Source organism: Mytilus edulis, chromosome 4 (genome assembly GCF_963676685.1).
Source record: "Mytilus edulis chromosome 4, xbMytEdul2.2, whole genome shotgun sequence".
Lineage (NCBI taxonomy): Eukaryota > Metazoa > Mollusca > Bivalvia > Mytilida > Mytilidae > Mytilus > Mytilus edulis.
The window spans coordinates 37,447,972-37,465,067 of NC_092347.1; the positions used below are offsets into that span (position 1 = coordinate 37,447,972).

A 17,096-nucleotide genomic window follows, 5' to 3' on the forward strand; every position below is an offset into this window, starting at 1 on the left:
GTGTACGATTCTTTAAGTGACAAACAATGACATCGTACAGGCTATGCATATTTGCTATACATACTGTATAGATCTGATACTGAATCTTTAATAGTAGTTTTAATCCATTTGCGTTTTTTAATGTACCGGTAATCATCATGTAATTGTGAAATGCTATATTCATAACTTCAACTATTATTTATGAATTATAAGTGTGCCACTTCTTATATAACTTAAAGTTTTTATGCTCCAGTTATGGGCATTATGTTTTCTGGTCTATGCGTCCGTCTGTTCGTTCGTTTGAATCCGTCCGCCCGTCCGTTCGTCCATCTGTCCTGCTTCATGTTAAAGTTTTTGGTCGAGGTAGTTTTTGATGAAGTTGAAGTTCCATCAACTTGAAATTTAGTACACATGTTCCCTATGAGATAATATTTCTAATTCTAATGCCGAATTAGAGACCAGTGTTGCCCCATTTTCACGGTATACTATACTGGGGACACATTCTTGTTTATTTTACCTATTAACTTGTTAATGTTTATACTTACTAATTATTATGTGATATGTATTTATCCTTTTTTTTTTACCAACCATTTCCTTGATAGCTATCTTACATTTAATACTAAAATTGAGAATGAAATGGGGAATGTGTCAAAGAGACAACAACCCAACCAAAGAGCAGACAGCAACCGAAGGCCACCAATGGGTCTTCAATGCTGCGAGAAATTTCCGCACCCTGAGGCATATTTCAGCTGGCCCCCAAACAAATATGTATACTAGTTCAGTAATAATTGAAGTCATACTAAACTCTGAATTATACACAAGAAACTTAAAAAAAACTTAAAAATCACACAACACTAACAAAGGTCAGAGGCTCCTGACTTGGGACATGCGCAAAAATGCGGCGGGGTTAAACATTTTTTTTTAGATCTCAACCCTGTTTTTGGTAACAGCAGACGATTAAATATTTAACCTGATTTTACTCTAATTTGTACAATTAAAAATTAAATTAAAAGGTTTTTTTTGTAGTTCAATTTAATTTCTATCTTTTTCGGCTGTTGCTAAGCAACTTTTAGGTTGCTATGGTCAATTTCATTTTCTTAAAAAAAAAAATAATGATGACTCAGACATCATATATATGAAAGAAAAATCATTTACAGTAGCTAAATCTTTAAATATTGCTATGTTTATACCTTATATGGCCAAAATTACAAATTTTGAACCGTTGCTAGGCAAAATATTTGTTGCTAGGTAAATGAGAGTCAACATCTTCCTAGGTTTATAGCTTTAATAATAAGGATGACTGATACAGTACCTGAAATGAATACACAGTATATTAGTAAATGATTAGTTATCTCCTCCCCCGGGGACAAGTTTTTTTTGTATACGAAAAAAAAAACTTAAACAATTAAAGTCAAGTCTATTAGAAAATAGATCTTCAGGAATGTTCTGTTAAAGTCATCTGGAAGCGAACAAGATTAAACGTATGTTGTCCTTTTACAATTTTAAACTCAAAGTCTCTAGATTCACTTATCAATGTCTTTGCATATATATTTCATTAATCAGTTCCTGATTCATCAACGTTATGTTCTGTTGTGTTGCGGCGGCTCGGTCTTCGTGGTGTCAATAGTTCCTTTTCTCCAGCTTTATTATGTGATTGAAGACGGGATAGAGCACGTGGTATTCTAGACGTTGAAGGTACATCTGGTTCAGGGGTCTGGTGGAATGACTGGTCTAAATCTATTTGTGAAGGCTGTTGAATTGTCTGAGTCTGCGTCGCCTGTTTTTGAGTGGGGACTATAATTGGTGTCTCATTCAATGCGGCTGGTTGACTTAGGATTCTTGTTGGTGATAAAGACACTGGAATCTTGGGCACTTGTGGCTGTGTCGTCTTGGATGTAGATGGAGAGCTCAAGATCACTTCTTGATGTTGAACTGCAGTAGGTGCCATCAAAGTACCTTGTGTTTGGTTGGTTTGAAAAGGAGTGAACTTTCGAAGGTGTTGGCGGTTGCGGATAGTTACTCGGCCTGTGCCATCTACACGTATAACATACTGGTGGTATTGGCGTACTTCAACAACTGTTCCTGTACGTTCCCATCTCCTGGGATGGTTGCCTACCAAGTTTTGTATGTATACATGATCTCCAACCTGTAGTGTTGGCAGGTGATGAGTGTGTTCATTCCACCGTTCATGTTCCCTTGAATGACGTTTGGCAAGAGCCATCTCTCGATGAGACATTAACTCAGTCCATGTTTCATGTGGAGAATATCTACCCATCAGTATGGGAATGGCATCACGAATGGGTCGTCCAAACAGAATCAATGCTGGTGATGCTTTTGTCTCTGGGTCAATAGAATTTCTGTACATTAGTAAGGCTCTCTGGAATTTGTCAACATCCAGAGATCCAACAGCAGTAATGTTGTCCACCAGCATGCGTTTTACTGTTTTTACCGCTATCTCAGCCCTGCAGTTAGCGTGTGGGTTTGCAACTGATGACAGTCTATGACGAACTCCCCATGCCTTTAAAAACTCTTGAGTCTTCCCTGCTGTGAACTGTGGACCTCCATCAGACGTCAACTCTTCTGGGATTCCAAATGTCACGAACGTCTCACGAAGTCTCTTGACAAGTCCTTCTGCACCTGATTCAGACTTGTATACCATTGGCCAGTTTGAATACCTGTCAACAATAACTACATAGTCATTACTGTTATATGTGAAGTAGTCACTGCAAATCATCTGGAATGGATAATCTGGAGGTGTTATGTCAGATGGTGGCTGCATAGGGTTTGACTTAGCCATCTGATGGCAGTGAACACACTGGTCTCTCACCCGGGCAATATCTACTGTGATCTCAGGCCAATATACAGAGTCCATGGCCCTCGCACGCATAGCGCTGACTCCTTGGTGGGCTGCGTGTAAAGCATTGAGTACTGGTTTGCGAAGAGCTGGAGGTATAACAATTCGTTGGCCCATAAGAACTACACCATCCACGGTGCATAAACTGGATGCAAAGCGATGGTAAGGACGCAAGTCTGTTGGTAGCTCCTTGTAGTCTTCTGGGAACCCTGCTTCCAGCTGCCTGATTAGATTTACAAATGTAGGGTCTGATGCAGTGGCCTCACGAACCATGTTCCAAGTAACAACTGTAATAACAGCATTCAAGGCACAAGTGGCAGCAGCGACTGTGGAGGCGTCATTAGCTGTATCATTATCCTCTGTATGTAGACATAGACTGGTAAGTGTATCATGATAATGAGTAGTCATTTTAACTAGGGAATCAAGTTCAGGTGCTTCACCAGGTAAGTTCAGACGATCTGGTGGTCCAACAGGATACCGTGACGCTGCATCTGGCCCAAGGTTCTTTCTGCCTGGTACATGAAGAATTGTGAATCTGTACCCTAAAGTTTTCTCTTTGAGGTTGAGAAGTCGTCTGTTGTCGATGTCTGTGAGTGATCGATCGTTCAGAATCTGTAGTAGTGGCTTGTGGTCAGTTGCAACAAGAAGGTCTTTGCAACCAAGAACATAGTAGCGTGTTTGGTGAAGTGCATACACAACAGCCAAGGCCTCACCTTCAATAGGAGCATATCTACTTTCTGCTGGATGTGTGAATCTGCTGCCAACTAGACATAGTTTCCAACCGTCATTACAGCAGGTAGGGGTTTTACTTGAGCACTGACAGTACTTCTGCATCAAAAAGAATCCAATTCCGTCAACAGACCAGTCGGTAGCTAGGCATGTCATACGAGCAGGGTCAAAAAGACGAACACCTTCCTTCATCTCCTGAATAATGATCTCTTTGGATTTGTGAAATACTTCATCTAATTCATTTGTCCAGCAGAATGTGGTGGATGGTTTCAATAGAGCACGAAAAGGTTTCATTTGTCTTGCCATGGCAAATGCATATGCTCCTTGGTTTATTAGCCCAAACCAAGCTCTTGCACCAGTAATGTCAGTTGGTGTTGGGAAGTTGCTAATTGCATCTAGGAACTTAGTACTTGGTCGTATGTTTGTTGGGGTGATTGTAAGTCCTGCAAAATTGACAGTGTCTTGAGCAAATTGAAACTTCTTTGGGTTTAATGTAATGCCGTTACGAGCACACAGGTCGAGCCATTCACATGCCTGAAAAAATGCTGCTTCAATGGAGTTCGCCCACATACATGTGTCATCCACACATTTAACCTTGTCGTTGAAGTTTGAAATTATAGCATCAAATCGTTGATTGTAAGCGTCACCGCTGGCCATAAATCCCTGTGGAGCAACCTTGTACCTGTAGCGCCCCCATGGTGTGATGAATGTTGTGAAATGGCAATCTTCTTCACGAATAGGCACTGAGTGGTACCCATTCCAAGCGTCTGTCACTGTTTTTTTCATACCTTGAGGGACGCGGTCAGCTAGATGAAAAGGACTTGGGACATGATGTGTTTGCCGAACAGAATGTCGATTTTGTGGTTGTAGGTCTACTGTCCGCCTTGGAGTGCCATCAGCCTTGCTGGTTACAACCATTCTTGAGCACCAAGTTGTAGGTGTGTTTTGACTTACTTGTTCCAGTACACCAATGCGAACATCCCTCTCAAGATCAGCATTAACTTTATCCTGCCAATGGATAGGAACAAGTGCTGGTTTGTGGACGGCTACCGGTGTGGCATTAGGATCAACATGGAGTTGAAGAGGCTCACAATTCATAAGTGGTAGAGGTTGATGTTCACATACATTAAATGTTGTAGCACCATAGTAATCAAGAAGCCACTCTTTTAGTGACTCTACATGTTCCTCTGTGGCCTTCAGACCGGGTGGTAAAGATGTGGGAACAGGTGGTGGTGAAGGTCGACGTCTAGGACAAGAGCAGGTTACATCTTCAGAGTTTTCCATAGATGCAGCAATGTTTGGAGATGTGACTGTTGATACATTAGGAAAGTTAGTGTGAATAATTCCCAGAGATATGAGTGCTTCTCTGCAAATGAAAGCTTTTTCCATGGTATCAGAGACGTAACACAATAAACGTGTTGACATGGCACTGCTAGTAGTGTCTTTTGTTGTAACACTTACTGCGACTGCTCCAATTACACCGAGGTCTTCCTTTATAGCTCCACGCATCACAAGTTTGACTGGAATGAGATCCTTTTCTGTTATTCCAAGACTGTTTGCCGATTGTAAAGGTATGATTGAACTCTGGCATCCTGTATCAGCCACCATGGACATAGTGATTGTCTTAAGCTGAGAGGTGTCTTGAATGGGATGTCCAAACGATGAATGGTCCTCAGGTAGGGGTGTCATGTTCACCAGGAGCATTGGATGTGGTTTTGAGGGTCTAGCCACCCAGTGTCCATCAAATATGTGATGTTCAAGACGTGATACTTGGTTTGTCTGTTCAGATGTAGTGCACAGCTGCTCAAAGATATAACCAACTTGTTCTTGTTCTTGGTCTTTGGTTGATTTCCCTTGATTGGGCGGGTTCCTGTGGCCCTTACCTTGAGTGCAGATTCTAGAAGATGCATCACGGTGGCCCCATACGCCACAGGTAGTGCACTTGCTGCATGATTTGGTGTAATGACCTTTGACTGTACATTTAGAACATGTGAATGTCCAAGCTTCGCAGTATCTAGACCTGGCCTTGCGATCATTCCTCTGTCCATGAGCAGGACCACCACAAGCCCAACATTTGGCTCCAGCTGCTTGTGGTCGCTTCTGAGTATTACATGTGGCACTCATAGCACTAGCTGAATCTCCTACTGCACTCCTTGTGACTTTACCCTGCTCTTTCTGAGCAATAAACGATACAGTCTCTTCTAATGTTCTATCTGTCTTGGAGTCACCTAGCAGGTCAGACATAATTTCTGGGTCTGCAATACCTCTTACTAAATTGTCTTTTATTATCTCATCACTATAGTCAAATATATGGTTGCAACCTAATTCTTTACACGTTGCTTTATACTGGCACAGTGATGCTTGGCCTCTGAGACTGGCCAAAAAAGTTCTGATATTTGAACCAGGTGATTGAGTCATCCTGTTCAATTTTATGCGTTGGACAAGTGTGCTTTCTTCTTTGACAGCCAGCCTTTTGATTGCCTTTAAAAGATCTGTCTCTAGCATACTAGCAACATCACCTTGAAGGTCACGCATAATATCTGTACGCAGATTAGTGTCACAGCAGTAGAAAAGGGCTGTAGGCAAGACATTGTCTGTGATCGCCATCCCTGTTTTATACATCTTCCACTGTCTGGTGAATGCAGACCATTGATCTGGATCACATCCTGTGGCTATAGAAGGTGGGTCTAATTTTAACTTGTGCGTTGACGGTTGAGCCAGAGGTGGGTGGACGGTTCTGTCATGAATCTGTAGAGCAGTGGTTAGAGCAGCAGCAAATGCTTCATCCAGGTCCTGAGATTTCCAATTACAGCCGTCTATAGGGCACTGTAGAACTGGCATTGTGAATTCAATGTGGTTAAGCTGTTAGTTGTGTATCAGTCATAAATGAGAGTCAACATCTTCCTAGGTTTATAGCTTTAATAATAAGGATGACTGATACAGTACCTGAAATGAATACACAGTATATTAGTAAATGATTAGTTAGCTAGGTTGTTGCTAAGCATTTTTAAAACTGAAATTGAAGTGACTTTTTATCTGCAAACTCAAGTTAGTGTTAAACAAACAATATTATTTTGAATTATGCTATTGTGTAATGAGAAAGCAATGCAGATGTGATAATTTGGCTATTTATTTAAACCGTTGCTAGGCAACCTTCCTTTCACCGGAACATAAAAAAATCATAGTTTTGAATATTTTCTATACTAAGGCTATCAATCATGTATATATAAACTTATTTGGGAAGGGGGCCAAAAACGCCTCTTATCATACCTTGTCCTTTCATGGTCCACTGAATATAAAAGATGATAGTAAGAGTTGGGCATCTGTGTACTATGAACACATTCTTGTTTTATCTATATTACCCATCACAATTCTGGTTAAAAGAAAGCTCATCTAATGGTATCTTCACAACACTTGAGTTTATGTGGTGGTCTAAAGGTACCTAGATGTATTGTACTCATTACCACATTGGTCAGCTAAATGTTAAATGCATAAAAAAAAATAACATAAAAACTGATTGATTAGTAATTTGGTGTCGAAAAAAAGGCTGAAATACAATGAGTGTGTAAAAGAGTATGGTCTGCTTGTTTGTTAGGTGAACCATGTATTTTTTTCATTAATTATTGTTTAAAGTACACAAGACTGATGTTCAGCAATCCTTTTGTTACCTGTCCTTTTCTGTCCTTTGAATGTATTGGCTAGTTAAACCATTGTATCTCTATCAAAAAGGAAGAGCAAAAACAGATAAAATAGTTTCATGGTCCACCTAACACACAAGCATCAAACTTGTAATGGATATTTATAGTTTTTTCATAAAATGGGGTTATAATTTAGTAAGATTTATATAGATTTTTTTGATTTTTTTAGGTTTTGGCTATGTGTTTGAGATCTGCTTTAATGGATAAGAATTTCATTGAAAGAACCACAGGAGTATCACCAACTGAGAGTCAAGAAGAACATTTGACAACATTAGCAGAATGTATCTACTACGTCCTGGTTAGCACAAAAGGTATAGACAATATTTTTTACTGCAAATTTGTCAACCTTATTGGATATATAAGAGTTACAAATATTATTGAGGTTTATTTACATGTCCCCAAGAAGATTATCTGAAAAAAGAACAACATATGGCTTTTCCACCAGATGAGGAAGGGATCATAGACGCATTTGTATTGGAACCTTTTCAGGTCCCCCTCCACTTTTAAAAGTAGACGCCAATCATTTGTATTTGAACCTTTTCCGGTTCCCCTCCACTTTAAAAGTAGACGCCAATCATTTGTATTTGAACCTTTTCCGGTCCCCCTCCACTTTAAAAGTAGACGCCAATCATTTGTATTTGAACCTTTTCAGGTCCCCCTCCACTTTAAAAGTAGACGCCAATCATTTGTATTTGAACCTTTTCAGGTCCCCCTCCACTTTAAAAGTAGACGCCAATCATTTGTATTTGAACCTTTTCAGGTCCCCCTCCACTTTAAAAGTAGACGCCAATCATTTGTATTTGAACCTTTTCAGGTCCCCCTCCACTTTAAAAGTAGACGCCAATCATTTGTATGCCTGACTTTTTTTTTTACCTCATGACCATTAAAAGTGCAATGAAAGTAAGGACATTATTATTGATTACAGATCTTCAGTAGTCCCTGTTGAAGGAAAATATCAGGACTTAATGTAATCCAACTAGTTTTCACTTTGTGAGAAGAAAATAATGGCAAAGTCATTCAGTATATGTGAAATTTGGATCTGCCCTTATATAATTATATCACGAAAATGAGATGAGGGCAAAAATAAATTCCCACAAAGTTGGATAGAAAAATTAACGCCAAATAAAGTATGTGCTAAGTTGGTTTACAGTATTTTGCTCTGTTTATTTATAGAAAATTACAAAAAATATGTGATATGATTACTAATCACAATTTTTAAACTTCAGAAGATAGGATTTCAGGATATGAGAATGTTGGCAACACATTGATCACACAATTTTACTGTGATTTTTTTTATGAATAATACATGTAATTCCTTATCTTGTCTGATTTTGGCGTTCAAAATCTGGAATACATAGTTTACTGCTTACTGTTCTGGAGCAACTAAAATAATATTTAGATTTTGGTAGGGTTTGTGTTGCTCAGTCTTTAGTTTGGTCTCTTTCTTTTTTGCCATGGCTTTGTCATTTTAATTTTGAATTATGAATTTGAAATTCCCTTTGATATCTTTGCCTCTCTTTTACATATGTACTTGTTTATTTGACAGCTAAAAGTAGCAGTACCCCAAAACTTGGAGGAAAGTTCTGTAAAGAAAACAAAGAATTAGCTCTTGAGAAGGTCACATATCTTGGCAATTTCTTTAATACTGAGTAAGTATTAAATAATAATGATGAATCCAAAGTTCCGTCTTTTGGTGTGTATAAAATGCACTCCTGCATATTACCCACCCCCTTTTTAGCCCTTGAAACTTGAGAAAACAGTTTCTGCTTGGGCTTAACAGGCAGGGACTTTCTTAATGCATATATATTTCTGTCAGTAATTAATGTTGATGCATTTAGATGTGATGGTCATTTAATTTGACAATAGAATTTATCAACAGAATTAAAAACACAAAACTACATCTATGATTAAAATCAACCTATGTCAATACAATGAAAATACCAAAGCACATTTGTGTACCTTCGAGATTCAGATTGTAAAGGCTGCCATCTTGTTCACTATTAAAGGCAGGCTAAGATACTTGTTCATGTATGCATTTCTTACTGGAATTTAACAAGAATGGAAAATAAAACAATCAGTATAGAGTAAAAATGTATTTTGCTAATAAGATCAAAGTGTATGAAAACATAAGCAGTCATTAAAAAACCATGAATATAAAAAAGTAGTTTTAACCACAAGAATTTGTCTTTTGCTTAGAGAATTCTCTTTTCAGATTCGCTATATTTTAGTATCAGAGATCCTTTATTACTAATATTTATGAATGTTATAAATAGAAATTTGTTTTGTATTTGTTATCAATCTTAAATGATAAATGGTATATTTTTCCTCACAGGATATTTGAGATACCTTCATCGTCAGTGTTAGAGGCAGCTACTAATGAATTTAAAGCACAGTTGTTTTCAGTATGTGCCAGTAATATACTAGATACATCTATAGGTAAGTACATTGAAGTAGTTAATTTATGTCCCCACATTTTAAAGTGTAAAAATGTACTGAAAATTTTGTTTTTCAATGCATTTGTTCACCTGTTAATTAATTGTGTAGCTAAATAAGTTATGCCATGAAAAAAATAAGAAGATCTCCTTCAGAGCCCAAATGACATAAAATGTGTGTAGTTATAGGTCACCATACAGCCTTCACCAATGAGCAAAACCCATACCGCATAGCATATGCCTTTTGACAAAAATTGATTGAAATTACATAGTATGTAAGCCAAACTTGAAAATATAATACTGATATACAGAACCAATAAATGTGTTATACATATGTGATAAAATCTGTAGACTGTCACTTTAAAATTTATTACATAAGAGCTACTCAAAGAATATTAAAGGTAGAAAAAAGCTAAACATAGAACATGGTATATTTTTTTTTGTAAGTTTATTGTATGTTTTTTTTCCAGGTGCATCAGATCTGAGATGTTTGTACAATATAATAGCTAACAACTTCCTGTGGTTGGAGAAACACTTGGACATTCAGAATGCTCTCCCTAAAACTCTAAACATTCCTGAGAATTTTACCATTTCCACTGATTCACCTACAACACCAACATTTGATCCAACTCTAGAATTTGAATTGATAGGAAATCGAAAATTTGATCATGTAAGTCAATATTGCAAATATTATTATGGTTTCTTTATGAAAATATTTTCCTTGAAAACAAATATATTATCAAATGTTTGATCATTAATTTTACAATATGTTTATGGTTTCATAACAAAAATATTTTTTTCGTAAATAAATTCGGTAAAACTTTCTTAAATGTTTATGTAAGATCAAGTTGTCTCTGTTATATTTTGTTGGGTTTCAAATAAAATATGTGCAGCCTAATTGCAGTTTTTAGCCCAGGTTATTTCAATAATATTTTAATTTCGAAATGAACAAATGTACAGTAGTGTGTATGTACAGAAAAAAACAGTCTTATCAAGTTCATTGTATTAATAGAATACCAATACATTAAAAAGAATACTGTGTAGCAAGTTTTTTTCATGTGTATCTCATTTTTGCCATGTTCAATAAATGCAAAAAAATGTCACACCTTAAAATAATATCTATGTGGTAAAGTCAAAATAGGCTAGCATAATTTAAACAAAGCATAAATTAACTTTTGTCCTTTATTCAGCAAATCATACAAACAATTTATATGGTATTTCCTACTCCTACTATCAAACTGCAGAAAATAAATGTTGTAATATACATAAATAGAAACTGGTCAAATGTACAACTTCCAGACATGAATGATATAAAAAAAATTAAGAAGAGCTAAAAACCAGACAATGGCAGTTCTTTAATATTTGCATGTTAAAAATCTAAAATGTAACTGTCTTGTGTGAAGAGAGAGCAAAAATCACTCTCAACAAAGAAGGAATATTATATGAAATCATTTGTAATTTGTGTTGTTTTAGGAAGCACTGATGAATTTCAACATTGATTGGCAGAAACTATTATCCTCTGACCTAGGCCTCAGTGAATATGGATTTAGAACATTGCTTTATAACAGACATGAAATGCAAGATGGTGAATACCTGGAGGAGAATGAAAAGAAACCAGTAGAAGTACTCAAATCTGTGTATGAACATGAGGACAGAGAGTTAGGATAGTCAACCAAATATACTTAATGGAGAATTGTTTTTCCTTTTTACCAAAGATATTATTGTAGTAGTTTTTCTCTTCCAACATATAAGTAGATCGTCATTTATTCAGAATATTTGTCAGTTTTCTCAGCCTTGAAAAAATGTCTTTCTAATCTCATACTGTAGACATTATTATTTATTTATCCCATCAAACTAATAAATTGATTGGTATTGAGTTTATCATATATACCAGTATATTTCATTTACTTTGAATGCATTTTTCTACAGTGAAACATGTAGCAAAATAATGTTTTATATCTTTTTTTTGTTAATAGTTGGGTTACCCCTAATTTTATATCAATAACCTAACAAATACAGTTATGCATTATAATTACTAAAAAAAAATCACGACTTTTAGTTCCCTTTTTACAATTCAGAGATCGCCATTCCATTACTGAAAGAATATTTTTTATTTGGATTTGAAATTTCCTGTATCTTCCATTTAGCAAAACTTTTAGGAATTTTTGGTCCTCAATGCTCTTCAACTTTGTACTTTATTTGGCCTTTTAAACATTTTTTGATTCGAGCGGCACTGATGAGTCTTTTGTAGACAAAATGTGCGTCTGGCGTAATTATAAAATTTTAATCCTGGTATGATATCTATTATGAGTTTATCCCCATAGGTTAATGAATACTAACTTTTTTAATGTGGAAGGTGATTTGTTATCCCTTTATATATACTTGGAATGTCCAAGCCAGTTTAAGTACAAGATATTGCAGGAAACTTCAAAGTGAAAAAGGGGGAAAAACATAAGACTCAGTAATTATTTTAACGATGAATTCATAGAAATTATTTTGAAATTTTTCAAAATATTATTTAAATGTATAGCAAGACAAAGCCTTATCATAGTTCAAATAATGTATTTTAAAGATACGAATTAAAAGTACATTGAATATGGCAACCATAGAAAAAGAGATTTTAAATTATTTATGAAAATAAAAAAAATGGTCATAATATGATGGATAAATTACATACTGCCTTTAAATCTTTAATTATTTTTTTGAATATTTTATCACGATTATTGTATTTATTATTTGATACTTAATTGAATTTTGCTCATTGTTAACCATGACAAAAGAAACCTGCCGATTATTGTGTTGATGTATGTGTGAAATCAAAATTTGTTTTTGTCTCATCTGTGATGAAATTTACTGAATGGGAGAAAAATAACTGTTATTTTAGCTTGGCTGTGACACCCATTATTATTTGTGTAAAGCTAAATATCTAAAAAAATAAATAAATAGAAGAGCTAGACACTAGACATTATCTGTCTGACAAATATCACATATTTTGTCCTCGTTTTCACATTATCAATGACTTATTAATGTCAACATTGAGTTTGCTTGATTCAACCAGGTTTTTATAGAGGTCTAACAATTTTATCTTTAAAATAATAGTAAGGTGAATATATCTCTCTAACCTGGGTCATGTGACTTTTCCTCATTTCCATCATTCATATACAAGTATCAATATATTGTCTTATATAATATGTAGAAAGACATTTATTTAAAAAACTCACAATATATTATTCAGTAATGATCATATCAGCAGTGAAACATATCAGTATGTACTATCTTGTGAAATTTTGTTTGTTCACACATCGTTGACAATGTAATGGAATTTGATGCGACTGTCATATAAGTGAGAGGTTTAGCTACATGTAGCTATAAAACCAGGTTCAATCCACCATTTTCTACATTAGAAAATGCCTGTACCAAGTCAGGAATATGACAGTTGTTATCCATTCGTTTGATGTGTTTGGACTTTTGATTTTGCCTTTTGATTTTGGATTTTATGTTGCAGTCCAAATTCTGTTAGGCATTTCAGGAGGGATGGTGATATTTTTTTTTACAGGTTAGAACTATTCCCTTGCCATTAAATGTTAAAAAATACTCAAAAACATGTTAGATTTTTTAATGGTATATGTTTAATAAGGAGCATACATTTAAAATTTTATAATATCATGAAGAAATCCACAAAATAACATTTTTATGTATTGTTTGTAGACTGTTATTTGCCTTTTGACGGTTTTCCATGATTTTCTTAGTATCTCTTCAACTTGAGAAATTTAATTGCCATTTGATATGTTTTAGATAGACCTTACATGGTACTAGTATACTGAATATCTATCAACATTTACACATAGTAGTGCTATAGTTTCTAGTCATTTTAGTGTGTTTATACATGTTTTAGTGTAGCATTGATTTCCGTCCATTGTAAATGTGTACCACCAATGTATGTTTGTGTCCGTTATATATATATTATACCCACCAAAGCCATGTTAAATGTGCCAACCCTTAATATTGTTATATATTGATATTTTAAAGCAGGGAGATTTTAAATTGTATAAGATGAAAAACTTTTGTGTTGTGAAATAGCATAATGTCTGAAGACTATTCCTCTTGTTTAAGATATCTACTTTTCAAATATTACAACTATGAAAGCTATTTCATATGATGTGTGAGAACCTTCTTTTGAGCAAGAATGTATTTTATTAATATGAATTGTTTACGTTACTTATTAAAACATCAAGCAGAAGATACTAAGAATTTTTAACCCAAGTGGAATAGACTAAACATTTGATGCTTCAAATTTTTTTATACATTTTGTCAAAGTTTATTTGAAAGTTGAAGCTTATGTCTTTATAATTCGATACACGAAAAAAAGATAATTAGGTTATTTATAATTGGAGTTGAATAAATTAAGTTAATATGGCAGAATAAAAGGGTTGTAACTGAAATATTAGAAAATGCTATGATAATATTTGTGTTGAAAATACATTTTTTTTTATACACATTCAAGATTAATTTCTGATCCTATATATATGTAACTTATTAAGACACTCTTTTAAGATCTGTTTGTGGATTGTTGTCTGTGATATCAATTTAATTTACCTATTTATTAAATCTATTTCAATCTGATCTAGCTTTTTCAATTAATGCCTTACTTTTGTCCTAAACAACATTTTATTTCAGTAGTGTATAAGGAGAACAGCATAGCTCTTCTATTGGCACAGACATATTTGACTGTAGGTTTTTAATAGTTATCCAGTTTCACAGTTTAAAATATATGTTAATATTTACCTCAACTGCTGAAATGCTCCTTGAAAAATTTTCACTGAAAAGACATAAGTCCAAAATACCTCTATTTGTCAACTAACTGCCTTCATCATTTGTATACTCAATCTGTCAAGCTGTCTAATAATTGTGAATAAAGTTCTGGTTTGGGACCAAACTGGCCCTTAAATCAATTTTATTTCAAACTTTTTATACGACCGCAAAATTTGAAAAAATTTTCGTCGTATATTGCTATCACGTTGGCGTCGGCGTCGTCGTCCGTCGTCCGAATACTTTTAGTTTTCGCACTCTAACTTTAGTAAAAGTGAATGGAAATCTATGAAATTTTAACACAAGGTTTATGACCACAAAAGGAAGGTTGGTATTGATTTTGGGAGTTTTGGTCCCAACATTTTAGGAATTAGGGGCCAAAAAGGGCCCAAATAAGCATTTTCTTGGTTTTCGCACTATAACTTTAGTTTAAGTTAATAGAAATCTATGAAATTTTGACACAAGGTTTATGACCACAAAAGAACGGTTGGGATTGATTTTGGGAGTTTTGGTTTCAACAGTTTAGGAATTAGGGGCCAAAAAAGGGCCCAAATAAGCATTATTCTTGGTTTTCGCACAATAACTTTAGTTTAAGTAAATAGAAATCAATGAAATTTAAACACAATGTTAATGACTACAAAAGGAAGGTTGGTATTGATTTTGGGAGTTTAGGTCCCAACAATTTAGGAATTAGGGGCCAAAAAGGGCCCAAATAAGCATTTTCTTGGTTTTCGCACTATAACTTTAGTTTAAGTTAATAGAAATCTATGAAATTTTGACACAAGGTTTATGACCACAAAAGAACGGTTGGGATTGATTTTGGGAGTTTTGGTTTCAACAGTTTAGGAATTAGGGGCCAAAAAAGGGCCCAAATAAGCATTATTCTTGGTTTTCGCACAATAACTTTAGTTTAAGTAAATAGAAATCAATGAAATTTAAACACAATGTTAATGACTACAAAAGGAAGGTTGGTATTGATTTTGGGAGTTTAGGTCCCAATAGTTTAGGAATTAGGGGCCGAAAAGGGACCCAAATAAGCATTTTTCTTGGTTTTCGCACCATAACGTTAGTATAAGTAAATAGAAATCTATGAAATTTAAACACAAGGTTTATGACCATAAAAGGAAGGTTGTTATTGATTTTGGGAGTTTTGGTCCCAACAGAATAAGGGGCCCAAAGGGTCCAAAATTAAACTTTGTTTGATTTCATCAAAATTGAATAATTGGGGTTCTTTGATATGCCGAATCTAACTGTCATGACTGTGTATGTAGATTCTTAACTTTTGGTCCCGTTTTCAAATTGGTCTACATTAAGGTCCAAAGGGTCCAAAATTAAACTTAGTTTGATTTTGACAAAAAATGAATCAGTTAGGTTCTTTGATATGCTGAATCTAAAAATGTACTTAGATTCTTGATTATTGGCCCAGTTTTCAAGTTGGTCCAAATCGGGGTCCAAAATTAAACTTTGTTTGATTTCATCAAAAATTGAATAAATGGGGTTCTTTGATATACCAAATCTAACTGTGTATGTAGATTCTTCATTTTTGGTCCTGTTTTCAAATTGGTCTACACTAAAGTCCAAAGGGTCCAAAATTAAACTTAGTCTGATTTTAACAAAAATTGAAATCTTGGGGTTCTTTGATATGCTGAATCCAAAAATGTACTTAGATTTTTTATTATGGGCCCAGTTTTCAAGTTGGTCCAAATCAGGATCTAAAATTATTATATTAAGTATTGTGCAATAGCAAGTCTTTTCAATTGCACAGTATTGCGCAATGGCAAGAAATATTTAATTGCACAATATTGTGAAATAGCAAATTTTTTTTTAATTAGAGTTATCTTTCTTTGTCCAGAATAGTAAGCAAGAAATATCTAATTGCAAAATATTGTGCAATAGCAAGATTTTTTTTTAATTGGAGTTATCTTTCTTTGTCCAGAATCAACTTAAATCTTTGTTATATACAATATACAATGTATATTCACTTTTTACTACCAACTGATAAATTAAAATAATCTTTACCATTCAGTGATAACAAGCAGTTTTTTTACATCTTATTTCCTTATCTTATCTAAAATGTTTTTAGATAATGTATGTTGGACATTTGCCAGACATGACTATGATGTCATTTTCTATTTTTATTTGCCAATAACTTTATGTAAATAACTTCATTGGAAATTTGCCAATATAAAATGTTGCTGATGAAGTTTTTTTTTATTGTTTTATACAATAAACAATGTATATTCACTTTTACTACCAACCAATCTTTACCATTCAGTGATAACAAGCACTTTATTTTACATTTTAATATTTTATGATGTATTTAAAAGAGTAGTTATTGTTGCAAACTCCATTAGAAATTTGAATTGATATCAGTTTTGGAAAAAGGGAAACGGGGATGTGAAAAAGGGGGGGGGGGGGTTAAATTTTTCTCATTTCAGATTTCATAAATAAAAAGAAAATTTCTTCAAACATTTTTTGAGAGGATTAATATTCAACAGCATAGTGAATTGCTAAAAGGCAAAAACAAACTTTTAAGTTCATTAGACCACATTCATTCTGTGTCAGAAACCTATGCTGTGTCAACTATTTAATTTT

The 17,096-nt window shown here is 34.5% G+C and overlaps 1 protein-coding gene across 2 annotated transcripts in view; it reads left to right on the plus strand.

Moving 5' to 3' along the window:
• LOC139519634 (uncharacterized protein KIAA0825-like) overlaps positions 1-14,315 on the plus strand; it is a 42,134-nt gene extending 27,819 nt beyond the window's left edge. For both annotated transcript variants that reach the window (XM_071311834.1, XM_071311833.1), the window contains 5 exons: positions 7,430-7,571; positions 8,807-8,909; positions 9,593-9,696; positions 10,163-10,362; positions 11,166-14,315. In XM_071311834.1, the coding sequence (XP_071167935.1) occupies positions 7,430-7,571; positions 8,807-8,909; positions 9,593-9,696; positions 10,163-10,362; positions 11,166-11,360 (744 nt within the window). In that variant the 3' untranslated portion in view covers positions 11,361-14,315. The remainder of the gene's footprint in view (positions 1-7,429; positions 7,572-8,806; positions 8,910-9,592; positions 9,697-10,162; positions 10,363-11,165) is intronic.
• The last annotated feature ends 2,781 nt before the right edge of the window (positions 14,316-17,096 follow it).